The sequence below is a fragment of the Oryzias latipes genome, chromosome 8 (assembly GCF_002234675.1).
Source record: "Oryzias latipes chromosome 8, ASM223467v1".
NCBI lineage: Eukaryota > Metazoa > Chordata > Actinopteri > Beloniformes > Adrianichthyidae > Oryzias > Oryzias latipes.
The window spans coordinates 9,654,956-9,670,278 of NC_019866.2; the positions used below are offsets into that span (position 1 = coordinate 9,654,956).

The 15,323-nt window shown below is 39.5% G+C and overlaps 3 protein-coding genes across 5 annotated transcripts; 2 read left to right on the top strand and 1 right to left on the bottom strand.

The window, feature by feature from the left end:
- Window positions 1-49: 49 nt before the first annotated feature.
- Window positions 50-9,460, top strand: LOC101168623 (epsin-1). Of its 3 annotated transcripts, none has more exons than XM_011478120.3 (11): window positions 50-342; window positions 1,276-1,939; window positions 4,412-4,524; window positions 4,993-5,013; window positions 6,491-6,640; window positions 6,993-7,073; window positions 7,231-7,357; window positions 7,452-7,619; window positions 7,707-7,775; window positions 7,862-8,098; window positions 8,201-9,460. In XM_011478120.3, the coding sequence occupies exons 2-11, from the start codon at window positions 1,402-1,404 to the stop codon at window positions 8,497-8,499; spliced, it is 1,803 nt and encodes a 600-aa protein (XP_011476422.1). In that variant the 5' UTR covers window positions 50-342; window positions 1,276-1,401; the 3' UTR covers window positions 8,500-9,460. The 3 variants fall into 3 exon arrangements, with proteins under 3 accessions (XP_011476422.1, XP_004071684.2, XP_011476423.1); XM_011478121.2 differs by lacking the exon at window positions 50-342 and adding an exon at window positions 375-553; XM_004071636.4 differs by lacking the exon at window positions 4,993-5,013.
- Window positions 9,461-9,798: 338 nt separating this feature from the next.
- arl16 (ADP ribosylation factor like GTPase 16) lies at window positions 9,799-11,915 on the bottom strand. The gene is made up of 5 exons (XM_004071391.4): window positions 11,723-11,915; window positions 11,539-11,594; window positions 11,344-11,460; window positions 11,145-11,260; window positions 9,799-11,015 (listed from the first exon to the last, which is right to left on the bottom strand). The coding sequence occupies exons 1-5, from the start codon at window positions 11,802-11,804 to the stop codon at window positions 10,850-10,852; spliced, it is 537 nt and encodes a 178-aa protein (XP_004071439.1). The 5' UTR covers window positions 11,805-11,915; the 3' UTR covers window positions 9,799-10,849.
- A 46-nt stretch (window positions 11,916-11,961) lies between these two features.
- LOC101166386 (ketosamine-3-kinase) lies at window positions 11,962-15,003 on the top strand. The gene is made up of 6 exons (XM_004071392.3): window positions 11,962-12,258; window positions 13,158-13,309; window positions 13,397-13,488; window positions 13,594-13,676; window positions 13,773-13,895; window positions 14,000-15,003. Exons 1-6 carry the CDS (start codon window positions 12,118-12,120, stop codon window positions 14,336-14,338), a joined length of 930 nt encoding a protein of 309 aa, XP_004071440.1. The 5' UTR covers window positions 11,962-12,117; the 3' UTR covers window positions 14,339-15,003.
- The last annotated feature ends 320 nt before the right edge of the window (window positions 15,004-15,323 follow it).

The window sequence follows — 15,323 nt, forward strand, 5'->3', positions numbered from 1 at the left end:
GCATTCACAGAGCAGGTTTCTCTCCCTCCTCCTCCTCACCTCCCCTCTCTTTTCATTTTTTCACTGTTTGCTTGTTTGCGCGCACGGCCGTCCCATCTGCGGGCTGCGTCTTTCTGGTTTGCAGTTCTGTGGATTTGTAAATAAGCTGAAGTTGGTGACAGATAGATCAGCATTTCTCGACTCCTTTCACAGAAACGGAATTACGTTGCTTTCAGACCCCCAGCTCTCCTCCTCTCTCCGTGTCCGACGGGCGTCAGGACATATGCGGAGAGGCGGGGACGCGTCCTTTCCCACCCAAATCCTCCCCAAGTCGGGACCCCGCTGACGCGCTGTGGCATGAAGGTAAGAGAAAAAGTGAAGGCAACCAGCCGATTCGTTTACTTTATCCAAGTTTCGACGAGGTTTTAACTTTAAAAGTGTGGGGAAAACATCGCTGAGTCACCGTCAGTGAGTCTCTCACCTCTACGCATTCGCGGAACCAGTCCTGTTTGGGACAGAAAGGACGCGCCGACGTCTGAGAGACTCACGAAAAGCAGCCAACATGAGACAAAAGGTTTGATTTTTGGTGGTTGAAGTTATTATTTTTTTAATAATTAAGACAATAAAAGAATGTCCTCCGATTGCGCCTGTAGGAGACTGAGCCTTTGGGGACTTCATTCACTCGAAAATAAACTCTTTGGAAGTCAGTTTTACGCATTGGAATGCGTTTGAGAACTACTTTGAGGAGTGGAAGTCAGAATTAAAGCAACAAATCCATAACAAACTGTCCTATCGACTGAGGCTCAGCAATGGAGGCACTCTGCCTGGAAACACAATCTGATCAAAGGAAGTGATTAACTGTCACCTAATAGCTCTGATCACTGTTCAAGCAGTGCTTTCTGATTTTAAATGTTCTGCTCTCCATGTGGAACGGGAAATTTACAGCATCCATAGCAAGTTCCAGAAGGATCACAGTTGCTTTTAGTGCACCAAGTGGGACTTAAACCACAAACGAGTCTTGTTCTCTGAATTTCATTTATGGACCAAAAAAGGTAAAGAGGACAAAACGTTTTTCCCCTGCTTTTCAAATCCAGCAAATTTATCCTGTAGACAAAACAGTTCAACACTCAAGGCAAAGCCACAAACCTTCCCAGGGATTTCTAAAGTAAATGTAAATGACATTCAGCTGTTAATTCATTTCCTGTCCAGGACTTCTGTTTTATCACCTTTAACAAAGGCTTACAAGGATCAACAGTTGTAAACATGGTGTACTTTATTTGTGCTTGTTTCCAACAGGACCACATTTTGTGAACTGAAGTTGGAAATTCGACTTTTTTCGACTTGACCAGCTCACCTTTTCCTAAGCAGTGACTTGACCTGCCATCTCTTTACCTGTGCTGCGCGTGAAACCCGACTGCCACCATGCAGACCTCATCGATCCGCCGCCAAATGAAAAACGCGGTCCACAGCTACACAGACGCTGAGATTAAGGTCCGGGAGGCCACTTGCAATGACCCCTGGGGACCGCCCGTCTCTCTCATGTCTGAAATTTCAGACCTGACCTTCAACGTGGTGGCCTTCGCCGACATCATGAGAATAATCTGGAAGAGGCTCAACGATAACGGCAAAAACTGGCGCCACGTCTTCAAGGCCCTGGTGCTGCTGGAGCATTTGGTGAAAACGGGCTCTGAGCGTGTGGTCAAAGCGTGCAAGGAGAACATACACAGTATTCAGACATTGAAGGACTTCCAGTACATAGATCGAGATGGACATGACCAGGGAGCCACTGTCCGAGAGAAGGCGAAGCGGTTGGCGTCTCTGCTGAGGGATGAGGAAAAGCTGAAGAAAGAGCGCTCTCATGCTTTGAAGTCCAAGTCGCGTGTGGCGGGGCTCCCCTCCCCCTTGGATCGCTCCATGTCCAGCTCATCTTTTGATTCCGACTTGCCGCCGTCCTACCCATGTAAGTTACACAGAGCATACATTCCATTCCTTTCAAGATGTCCGGCACACTTACCTGCAAACATTACGGCACCTTGGTCCAAGAAATGGAAGCAGTCGTTTTTTAATTTCAACTCAGACTGTTATAACTATCAGGAAATAAGCCATTCCCATCTTAGGTTATAGCTGGGGACTTTTTTATATTTTCCACTCAGCCTGATCAGCCAGATTTTACCTGTGATCCCTCTGTTATGTCATCTGCTTGCTATTTAAAGGCTAGCACATTGTTGCACAATCATAACTTCCGATTGTTATTATTAGTGACTCGTCTTTTGTGTTTAAGGCCTAGAAGATGTACGTTTGTCTCTCCTCTGACGCTCTCGCTGCATTCCTTCCACTCTGAGCGATCCTGCCAGCTGAACAGATTTCCGCGAAGGCAGAGGCCCTCCATGTGTCCGTTTCTCTCAAATATTGATTCAATACGAAACTGTCCCACAGGTATCTGTGTCATATCATGCAGTGATTCTGGTTGGGTAACTTCAGATGGTGGGGAAAACCGTTTCCTTTTTAAAGACAGCTGTTTCCTTACATAAGATTTTTAATTTACTTCAGATTTTACCAAGAAAGAATAAAATATGCATATTTGATGCATGCCTTTGCTTTCAGACAAATTCCTTTAGTTTAAAAGTTAGCTAAAGTTTAGCACATGTTGTTCATCTGCTTTAGATGCATTTCCAGAGAATGGGATGTTTAGTTCTGAAACTCTCATGAGTGACTAGTTAGCTCCAAGTAAGTAATCACGTTCACGAACAAATACCGCACAGCGAGAATGTGGCAAGTCTGGTTTTGAGAATCAACCTAAGTATTTGTGTGGGCCATGCTTTTTTGTTTTTTCTTAATTGGGGTTTGAGGTTTGTTTAATAACGGATCCCCCGAAAACGTGCCCTGTTTTTACAGATTACACTTGAACCCCTCATCTCTCTTCCTTAGCACTACTCCTACCAAACATGAAAGATGAATGTTGCTCTAACCTTAAAGACCCACTCCGATCCTCTTTTGATCTATTTTCAAAGTGTCCCTAGTTGTTTTTTTATTGTGATTATGCTGTTTTTAGCCCAAATCAAACAGCCTGTGTTGTTTTCTTGGACAAAGTTTCTGCAGAGTGGCAGGAGTTCATTAGAAAATCCCCGCCCTACCTTCCCGTCACCCACATCTGAGCTGTGGACACGCTCCTCCTCTCTTTTACAGTCCCTTACATGCCCCAACCTAAAATTACCAGTGCATCAAAAAAGCCAAGCAATAGTGGAGCTATCCAGCCGGACAGTTTTTAACATTGCATTCTTTTTAACTGTTTTTTTTTTCATCTGCTCCTGATTCACAACAATAAAAAAAGAAGTACACAGAAATGCAATTTTAATGATAATTTTCTTTATATATGTCCTCCATAATGAGAAAAATGCTACAAGAACATTTTAAAAACACCAAAAAACACGATTTTCATTGGTGTGGGTCTTTAAGAATCCTTCTCAGTTTGAATTAATGTACAGGTAGGCCTCCCTTCAAGCCTCCCTGCTTCATACATAAAGAATAAGTGTTAATAAAATAAGGTTAACACGCTAATAAAAATATATAAAGGTTCCTTGACTCCCATAGAAAATAACAGTGACCTTATGGGAACTTGTGCCAACTTTATTCTTTTTGAAAACATCTATTCAGGTCATGAATGTCATTAAAAACGGTGAAACCTTTGATTTTTTTCCCCCCATAATGTGATTTTAAAGTGAAACATCTTCAAACAAAGTACCTTACTGTCAAGAGGAAGGGTTCAGTAGTGCTATTCACTTTGGGATAATAGTTCTTTTTACAAGACAACAAACAGAGCTGCTGTTTGACAGCTTGTGCTATTGCAGTTGAGCGATGGAGATTTTTAAAAGGATGGAATAAAAAGGGGTTTTGGGCAGAACACATGAATATTGTGGAGAGTTTGATCAAGATGCTAATGGAGGTGGGGGGAGATGGGAGGTTGGCGGCAGCTAATTACCATCAAAAGATTCAGCTGAGGCAGGAGACTGGTGAGGGGCAGCACAGTGGAAGTGATTTGTTTCTGAAGCCTGACTCTGCCAGCGTGGGGGCTGCTCCTCTGCTTCAACCCTGTGACCCCACAGCCTGGCACTTACTGCACCACCTCCCTCGTCCACAAATAGGAAAAATATCTGGAGCCAACTTCCCCATCCTGAATGATTAGGGTTAACAAGGTGGGCCCCAATCCAATGCCAGTCCCCTGAAAAAAGCAACCCCACACAGCCGCCGCATTGTTCTCGCTGAAAGCAGAGATAGGCGGACTGGGCGAGCCATGCCAGCAAATGCCACGAACAACCGGCAGCGCAGAATTAACATGCAAAATCAGCGCCAGCTCTTAACCAACCTCCGCCCCTCTCCAATGATTTCCTCTTCTCCCGGTTTCATTCTTCTGTCCTTTTCTGGTTCTTTGTAGCCACCCCGTCTCGTCTTCCATCTGAGATTGAAAAAGCTCTTCCAACAAGCGCTGAAGAAGAGGAGCGGCAGCTGAAGCTGGCCATCGCTTTGAGCCAGCAGGACAATAACAAGGTACCTCTAAAAGGAACAGACACACACTTGCAGGTTTGCTGCTAAGTCGGTACCCCTTCATTATAAATTCAAAAGCAGATTTTCTCGTGGTCATGGACCTGACAAACTCCATGTTGGTTTTATTGTCTATTTTTTTTTTAAAGTGTGTGGACACAGCGATCTTTGCTCTGAACTCTGGAGCATGTGTGTTTACTCGCACTTTAAAAATGAAAACTAATTTGAGTGAACTGACTTTCAGATCTTCAACATAAAATGTCTGCGCCATATATATATTATAATTTTATGGCTTTATGACTTGGTTTTGGTGGGCGTTAACTGAGATTGTGTTGCTTATTGCAACACAAAAACTGTTTTAAAAAGGAGAAGTTATCTATCTGAACAAAGTCCATGTTTTAGTCAATAAAAAGACACAATTTAAACCTAATATTTGCAGCTTTTCATTTTTCCTTCTGATTTTGCATGTTTTAGCTGCCTCAAGAACAAACACAGGTGGGTATAGAAAACTATTTTTCCAATATTTTTTTCCAATCTTTTTTTCCATTCTTTCTTTAACACCAGAGATGTCTTTTATATACTGTAACTTTTCAACCGTTTACACGATCAGCTATGCTCCAGCAGAAGTGGAGAAAAACAGCGCAAAGTCAGTTTTTTTACTCTTCCAGAATCTGCTGGAATTACGTTGATCACATAAGGGGTTAAAAAGTTACAGTAAATCATAAAACATTGACACTGAAGCTAAAGCTCTGGTGTTAAAAGGTTAATCATAGATTAACAAAAAAACTTTTTTTAGTTTTAGTACTTTACAGGGAGAAGCAGACTCAAAAAGTATAACATTCTATTCCTAATCAAGATATTTTGCTAAATGTAATAAACAAACTGACTTTTTAAAATAAATATTTAATAAAAAGCCTCTGCTTCAATTAGAAATAAGCTCAATACAAGAAGTGTCACTTCCTTTCTTCACCTGTAGGGTAGTTGCAGCAGCTGCAAAAATGTCTTTAATCTGTCGGTGCAAAGCCCTAACAGAGGAAGAATTCAAATCTCAAAGAATCAAAATAAATGTTTTTAAAACTTGAAGCATACACATATTTTGACCAATAGATTTTTTCCTTGGCCTTTTTATTGCTCGAGTTTTATGTCCAGATTTTGAAATTAAAATTTAGAAAAAACTAAATACTAAGATTCTGAAAACTGTGTATAGTTTTACATTAAGATGGAACAGAACAACAAGGTTTACTGAACAGTGTGTCAATATATTTGAAAAAGATGCTTTTTTTAAGTAGGGTAATTAAACTCTTTGTGAAAAAGACATTAAAAAGTTGGTAATTTTTTTTTTACTTTATCGCTTTAATTTGGATAAGGTAATAAGACATACAAATTAAAATGATTCTAGAAATGCCTCTGGGTGCTAAAGCGATGCCCCTCCCTGTTTCTCTGTGCCATCAATTCTCATAACTGTTAACAGGAATTTGATGTGATGCATGAAAGCATAATGTGATGTGAAACATGAGAAAGCTGAGATGGAAGGGACAGAAGCCACGCAGGAAATGTGCATTGATTTTAATCGGAGAAAAAAAAATTCCATTCCAAATTCCAGTCTGCTTAAGACGTCTCCTCAGCTTCTGTTGGAAGGCACTAAAAGGCAAAAGACTTTCCTTTCCTGCAATCATTTAAATCTGGGCAATTAATTTTGTGTATTTTCTGATCTACATCAATTTGTTTTTGTTTAGCTTTCCTTCTCTGAAAAAAACCTCCAAAAAAACTACACTCACATTTTCCAATAAACTACCGGTAATATGTAAATAATTCATTATTTTTGACCAGAGAAGGACAGCTGTGACTTTCACCTCTCTGCTAGGATGCAAACTCAATTTCTTCTTTTTTTTTAAAGAGTTTTTAAGCCTCAATGCTTGTGTTGTTGACCACAGTCAAATAATAATTCCCTTTCCCTCTAACGACATCTCAGCCAGCCCAACGTGCACCATCCATTCAGCCAGCCCAACGTGCACCATCCATTCAGCCAGCCCAACGTGCACAAGTCCAAGTCTCTCCAGACCTGGATGAGGACACCCAGCTCAAATTGGCCTTGAGCCTGAGCCAGGAGGAACACCAGCAGGTAGAGGCTTTCTTTCCCATCCCTTTTTCCAACCGCTTTACCTTGCATAATTGTTGTGTAGTTAGAGCATTTATGTGTCCCCCTTTCCATAAAAGTATTTGAATTTTCTCTCCCCCCATTTTGTTGTTTGTCCACGTTCATAAATGGAGCACAATGGTCTGTGGTGCTCTGTTCTCCGTCTCCCCTTTTTCAAGCGCAGAACGTTCTAGTTTGCACCAGCAGCATGTGTATGATGCCTTTGGAAAATACAAGCTGTGCTGTAGCTGAGTCATACATATAATATGATGTGGCAATATGTGAATTTTGCCAGTGGCTGTCATGCTGAAAGGCAACCATGTGTCTGTGTTCACAGGAGGAGCGGCGCCGCAGAGAAGAAGATTTGAAGCTCCAGAAAGTTTTGGAGGAGAGCAAACGTGACGCGGATCAACCAAAAGTATGAGATCTTCTCATGGGGGTTAATTGTATTTATGAATGAGAGCAAGTGTTCATTAACCATCTAAAAAGATTGTTTTATTTATTTATTTACATCAGCAATCAAAATCAGTTCACATGGTGTATGTAATTTTTTTTTTTCTGCCTTGTGTGATCAGTCGGCCTTCATGGACCTGGTAGATGTTTTTGCACAGCCTGTAGATCCTCCTCCCAGTGATTACAAGTGGAAGAGCCCCTTACAAGCAGCTGCCAGTGCAGCAGGAACAGACCCCTGGGACTCTCTAGGTGCGCCTCAAGTTAATCCACCGTGATCCAAACAAATCCTTAGACATGCAGGTTAATCTTTTTTTTTTTCTTTTCTTCATTTTACCAATGAAAGATGGCCCCAGCATTCCTCGATCAGACGCTTCATGGATGGTACCACCACCTTCCTACAGCCCTCCACCGCCATGGGAGCCTCCAACCAAACCATGGGATGCACCCCAGAGCAGTGTTTCTAAACCGAGCTTCTCGAGTAAAGATTGGGATATACCTACAAATGCTGCCTGTGAGTTCACATGCATATTCTCAGACTGCATACAGGTATTTGAATTTGTGTATTTTGCATAAATAAAATGTATCAATCTATTTTTAGCCTCACTGGATGCAAAAGTAAAGAAGGGATCACTGAAGGAAAATCCTCCTCGAAGTGCAAGCCCCTCAGGTACAGAAAGGAGTTTATTAGACTAGACTTCGGCCATGTTTTGTGCATCTGTTTACGTCTGCAGTCCTATCTTGTTTCTTTGCTAGATGGCGATCTGTTCGATGAAGCAATGGATGGTGGACACTTCAGTGCAAATGGCAGAGGGGAAGGAAGTCCTGATCTTTTTGATTTGACTAAGCTTGGAGAAAGCCTGGCTGACTCCACCCCTCGAAAATGTAAGACACCGGAGCAGTTCCTGGGCCCCACTGCAGCCACATTGGTAGACCTGGACAATCTTATCCCAATAAACTCCATGGCCATGCCCAGTAACCCCTTTATGTCAGGTATATTTAACATTTTTTATACTACATATGCTTAAAAATTATGTTGATTGACTAAAACGTACACAAACTGTGTCAACTAAAAACTGTTTTCTTTTGCTTCAGCCCCGAGTGCTCCTTCCTCCATCAATCCATTCCAAGCCGAGCAGCCAAAGCTGACTCTTAGTCAGATGGGGACTGGCTCAACGGCAGCAGCTCCCACCGCTCCTTCTCTTTCATTCAGCCCCTCCTTGCCTCTGTCTCTAAACAATCAAGGTGCAACCATTCCTTCATCGTTCACTCACCCGACCCAGCCCAGTCTGGACATGCCAAGGACCCTCCCTGAACCCCTGCTGCCCTTCTCCTCACCCAATCCTCAGGGACTGCAAGCTGCACAGAGCACTCAAAACCCTTTCTTGGATTAACATATATAATGCAGACCAAATCACAGCTCAAAGGACTTGTCTGAAAAGCCTATTCTTAGCTGTTTTGACATGGTTGTAACGTTCATTAACCATTAGATTGATGCAAACTGGTTCTGCTTCCCAATACCATATAGAAGACGGATCTTTGCTAGAAGTCGGTCATCTAGCCGAGACTTCAATTACAAACTCCAAAAAAAAGCACATTTTTATAATATTTTGCTGCAAACAAACATAGATGTCAAATTGCACCACTTTTCTGGATCATTTGAAAGAGTTGCTTAAGACTTTTTCAGTGCCTAAACTGTTCCTGCTTCCAGAAATCTGCTATTTTCTGCTTTTATGGCTAGGTCCTATTGATTCCTTAACATGTAGTGTTACTTTAGTGAATTTAAATGCAGTGTAAATGTTGTTTTTGGGGCTTTGACAAAGTTTCAGTATTCCTTAAATGCAAGGCAGCATTTGAGAATTTTCTAATGCTAGTTTCTGTTACAGGTAAGGCATCAAATGCATCTGTAGACCTACAAATGTTAAGTTTAATTAGCCTTTCTCTCATTGCTCTTGCTTTGCTCAGAATGAAACTATCACAATCTGGTTTAAACCCAAACCAGTCTGTTTGTCATTTGATTGTTTTGACCGCCACCTGGTGGCAAAAAGCATCCAACACACTTCAAACCAGAAGAGTTGACGATCAATGAACAAACAGGAATTTCAGTGTCATTTTTAAGTGTATCTAAAGAATGGAAGTTAAAATGAACAAATGTTCTCTTTATGTTTTTTGGTTCTCCTTTGATTAGTAGGAATTTATTAAAATATGTCAACTGGGCTCTCATATACTTTAAAGCAACAACCTAGAGGTCTAAAGTGGTTTATAAACAGTTATTATGAGGAAGTCCTGTTTTTTTTGTGTGCTTTTAATGTGGTGGAACGATGATCTTTATTGCAATAAAGTGCAAGAATCTCATCTCAGGGCTCTGAGCATTGGAAAGAAAACATTTGAACAGACTTTTTTTTAAGCAGTCATAAAAATGAATTTAGAGTGTTTGGCAATATTTAAATCCAAAATTCCTTTGAATCATGGGTTTTCCATACCACTGATTAATTTAGCAGAGATACTGAAATCATTTAAGTCGATGCTTTGATGACATTTTTCATAATTTTCAAAGAAGCTTTGCTCACCCTTCATTAGTGGCTAAACAAGAAAGAAAATCAAATGTAACAAATTTTATTTATCCTAGATTAAATAGTTTTTGTTTTGTTAAAGAATAGCATTTTCACTGGTTACATAATGCTTTTTTTTCCACCTTGTAAAAAACATTAAGTTTTAAATTTTCAATAAAATCATAAATGAGATGGTAATTCCATTAACATAAAAACTCCAAACAAAATCAACAATCAAAAACTCAATCAGGAAATATCTCCAAACTATTCCAATAAGTAAAAATAATTCTACCTTTTATTTAAACAGCTGTTGTTAATACACTTGGATATTATATTCTACAGGTAATAAATGACAAAAATGTGAAAATATACAAAACACACGGATATATTCTTAAAGCTTACATAATAAATTACATCATTGTCCCATATGTTTTTTCTAACATCCTCTTAATGACACATCAATCGAAGAGCATGTGGAGAAGCAGAATTAGGATTATTTTTGTCCAGTTTGTCATTTTTGTCTTGTAAGTTTTTGCAAAGCTGTTGTCCAAACCTAAAATAATCCCCTAGTGAAGGTTGTGGGTGGAGAGAAAATAAAGCTTCCATCACTCCTCTAGTGTCTTAATTAATAGTGTATCAGAAGAAACTGTCAGAGATTTAATATTTCTAGGGAGCTCTGTAACACCACATTTGATCAAGGACTCATAAATAACTATCAATGCAAGTCAGATTCATTTTAGTCAGTTTGCTGTGCACAGAGAGAACTGTGAGACTCAAAGCAGTTTTTGAGTTTTGTCTTGACCCTTTCTGTAGGATCTATGCACATTCTTCTTATGTACGAGTGCATTTTTAGGATAAAACATCCCTTCAGAGTTGATTGATGCTTGTTACTGGGTGCATGGATCTGTTGCATGCAATAGTGAGCAGCGAGTGACTGATCTTAAGATCAAGCAGTCACAGAAAATGGCCATTCTGCCTATTATCACTTTGCCTGTACCTCTCACTTGAACTTTTTCATGACCTCCTTTTTGATCAGAAACCAAATACTATTCACTATTCATTGCTTGTCTTGTACTGTGCACATTTTTGTACAACCCAATGCTAAGAGTTGCCAATTTTGCTGCTGGCCAAGCTTTGGGCGCCTTTTCAATTTCTTTGAGGGGAAACGCTATTGTAAATGGACAATCGGAAATCACTTGACAGCAATGGACTCCAGCCATCTCAACACCTCCTGTAGTCCCTGTCCAGAGCGAGCACTGAGCTCCAGCACTGTGATGGGCTGTGTCGCTGATGCAATGATGTCGTCCATCCTAAACAGTGACTTCATCTCGGTAGGGGTCATAACGCACGGTACATCCCTGAAAAAACAAAGACGCAATGATAAATCAAACAGATAAACACTTTTGGAATTAAGAAGGAAAAAAGTCAGCATTTTGGACAGACATCATCCATTTAAAAGGTCATTTGAGGGATTGTTGGAGTTGTACCTCTTGTTGAAGAGAATGAGCACTGAGGCGTTACAAAGAGGTTTAGCAGAGAGCACAGACAGTAGCTGGATACACGAGGAAGATATCTGTGCGATATTGGCTGAGTCCACTACAAACTGTGAATAAAAATACTTTAATAGGTATTTGCAACAAACAGTAAATCCTTTGATAAAGCTTTGAAATGCAAACACGGTCTTACAATAACAGATGAGCAGTCTTTAAAATAACTAGGCCATATAGGACTCATACAGCCTCCAAGCTCCCTTACTGTCACTTTTTTCTTTTTCAGGGTCAGATCTGTCAGATTAGTTCCAACCTGCAAACATTCAAAGTAGTTGAGAACAGAGTTAAAACCCCAACCAACTACATAAACTGATTCCATTGCCGTGCGTACCGTAGGAAGCGTTGCAGGAAGGAAATCAAAATCGGCTGAGCCGTGAACACTGAGTAGTGGAGAAAATCTGTAAGGAAAACTGGTCATTTCGTCACGTGCAACACTTTGTGGAGCTATTATTGCTAGCTAGCGTAAACAACGTTTCCCAATTGTTTTTCTGTATTGTATCAAGTTTAAAGGATATTTTGTAAACGCTTGATTAGCAGCGTTTTTCCAACTCCAGTTGCTCCAAGAAGTAAACACACGTTCACGTTGCTCATGTCCATTTTTTAAGCTAACGCATAACCAGCCTTTGGCAAGGTTTAGCCTCATGAAACACCATGGTGACGCTCACGTGACTTCTTCAAGGCACAACGACTGGACAAAAAACATGTCAATCATCTGGAACTGGTTGTCGATTGGTTACTTTTTGCCAGTATTTAGTGAACGGAACCAAAACAAGAAGTTCGTCGTTAGCATGTGTCTGCTGTAGCGCATAAGAAGGAAACTGCCCTGCAGCACCTCCATGAGCTTTGACATTTGAGTGGCATTTTTAATTTTCCCTACATTTTACTAGGAAGGCCTTTGGAAGTCAATAATATGGAAGCAAAGCTGAAGAAAGAATTGGGGACAAGCAAGCTAAAAGCGACTGGCCATTCAGGAGGTGGTTGTATCAGCGAGGGCCAAAGCTATGACACTGACTCGGGGAAAGTATTTGTGAAGATCAATCACAAAAGCGAGGTATAGTTGATTTTATTGCATTTATGTTAGTTAGGTTATCTAAATTTCAATAAAATTTCATTTGCTCATTTGAAGATTAGTATTTGCACTGATTCTGGCATGACTGAATAGGATTACTTCCAGTAGTTGCACCCTTTGACTGCTATTATTTTCCAGAGACATTTTTGCAATGGCAGCAATTCAATAGTTGTGTTTTCCTCAGTTTGGAAACCTGTATAGAAAATAGGGGTGTAGCGATTCATTTTAAAAACAATTGAATTCATGTCACAGTTTTTGTATGAGCATTCAGATTTGATGAGATTCACTGACCTTAAATAAAACCAGACCTTCTTTAGCCAAAACTTCAACCAGTGACTGTGACTCAGAGATGAATACCTGGGCATAAACATCGGGAAGTTTTCCCGATTTCTTTGTATTTTTCTGCAATATAATCAGGTGTAAATTAAACATGTGTACAAACAAACAAGAATGAATGGCAAATCCATTCACATTTTAGTTTAATGAAGTTCAGCCCACTGTTTTACCACATCAAATTAATACAAATGTAACATAATTAGAACATAATACCACACTGTATGGTGTCATGTCTGCTAAATTCAGTGTTTCCACACATTGGACTGTAATGATGGCTTGATCATTTTCAAGTAGAATAAACCTACCATGCCTTAATGAATCCAAACAGTATCTCCAATATCTATATAACTGATTTATTTCATTTTTTAATGATTTTATTATGGTATTGGTCAATTTGATTAACAACTTGCCTCAGACAGATTGATCTAGGTGGTTCGTAGGCATATAAATCAAATTATCGATTAAGTCATTTAATTACTGCTATTATAAATGTTTTACTACGCGGATTTGCTGCTTAGAAACATTTTGAATTCTATCTCCTCCAGGCTAAATTGATGTTTGATGGGGAGATGGCGAGTTTGGAAGCTATTTTTAGAACTGAGACTGTCAAGGTCCCAAAGCCCATAAAGGTAATTGAGCTGGACAGAGGAGGATGCGTGTTTGTAATGGAACATCTGGACATGAAAGGCCTCAACAAGTAAGACTGTTATCATTTTGTGTCATTTCACACTGTAGAACAGTTGTGGTGTATTTTTCTGTGAATTAGAAAAACATTTCTGAGCAGGTACTCCAAGCAGCTTGGAGAGCAGCTGGCAGATCTTCATCTTCACAACAAGACACTTCAGGAAAAGCTACAAAAAGAGCAACAGACTGTGGGTAAATCATTTTAAATCAAAACATGCACAATTTCACAACAAATTCCAGCCATGCCTTATCTGCAAAGCCACCACAAAAATGTTCTTGTGCAATGATTCGATTCAGGGAAAGGACCTGCTCAATCAGAGGTTGCTGTTGTTGAGAAATTTGGCTTTGACGTAGCTACATGTTGTGGATACCTTCCACAGGTAAAAGAAAATTCCATATAATGTGTCCGCCTTTGCTTTCTGAGTATACATTTTTTGTACGTTTGACTCTAATTTTTTTGTCTTTTATTTTTTAAGCAAAATGAGTGGCAGAGCGACTGGGTGGCATTTTACTCCCAGCAGAGGCTGCAGCACCAGCTTAACATGGTGGAAACGTCTTATGGTGACAGAGAAACAAGGGAGCTTTGGGCCGCCCTACAAGTACACATTGCATTTGATCCCTCACAGAATATTCACAAATTGCCTCAGTGCTCTGACGGTTACTGTGCATATGTTGTGTTTTTTGTTTTTTTTTTTGTTTACAGCTGAAGATCCCTCAGCTTTTCACGGAAATAGAAATAGTTCCAGCTCTTCTCCATGGAGATCTGTGGGGAGGCAATGTGGCCGAGTGGGTGGAGGGCCCAGTCATCTTTGACCCGGCAACTTTCTATGGGCATTCCGAGTATGAGCTTGGGATCGCTGGAATGTTTGGTGGTTTCAACAAGTCGTTTTACTCTGCTTACCATCAAAAGATTCCTCAAGATCCCGGATTTGAAAAGAGAAACCAGCTTTACCAACTTTTCCACTATCTAAATCACTGGAACCACTTTGGCGGTGGCTACAGAGGATCCTCAGTTAGGATCATGAAAGACCTGCTAAAATGACTGCTGTTGCAGTCGCTTATGGAGCGTTTTGCAGTCTTAATCTTCAGCACATATGGCACACATGTCCATAATTTGACGTAAACGTTTAATATAGATTCCAGTCTTTTGAATATCACAGATCAAATGTGCAGTTTCTTAAAGGTGTTAAATGTGTTTAAATGCAAACTGTGGAATATATTACAACTGAAATAATAAAATGCCAAGTACACAAAAAACTTTATTTTATTTCTTTAAAATGACAATAAAAGTTGAATTATCTCTAATTTTTCAGATGATAAAACTGTAAAATCAAAGCTTTTGACATTCAAATATGATTGATCTTTTCTTTGAATATTTTGTTCCTGAAAATATATTTTTTTTTAATTACCGGTAAAAGAGTTACTTTAAAGCATTGTGTTCATCTGTGAAATGACGCAATTCTTCTATATGAATACATGTGTTAATTTATGCAATTATAAAGAGTTGAAGTATTTTTAATAACGCTAACATCATGTATCTTAATCTGTATAACAAAATAGAAATTACTGCTGTCATCCAGATGTGTGTGAAGAAGGAATTCCCTTGTAAATGCAAATTAATAGTTTATCATCCATCCATAGGTGACAACATAGGTTGTTCTGAAATGCTTGCTACTGAAACAACAATAAACCATGAAATCATTCAGACTTGATTCCTTGTTTTTTGCATGTAAAACTATTTGAGGATAAAAGTGTGTCATACAGAAGAGAAACTTAAAAAATCTGATTGGCAATTGATCAATTTGAGGAACTCCTAATCAATTTGAGTTATAAACATTTATCCTGAAATTATTATTTTAATCAAGAGACTCTGAAAAAGTTGTGCCTTTTGGAAAAAAAATACAAACAGAATGAAGATTACTGAAGAGCTGATTTCTAGAGGACTAAAAATTAAAAGCAAAGATTGAAATCATGGATCAGTAAGCTTAGAAAGCTGCAGTTCATTCAGAACACTACAGCAGTTTTGA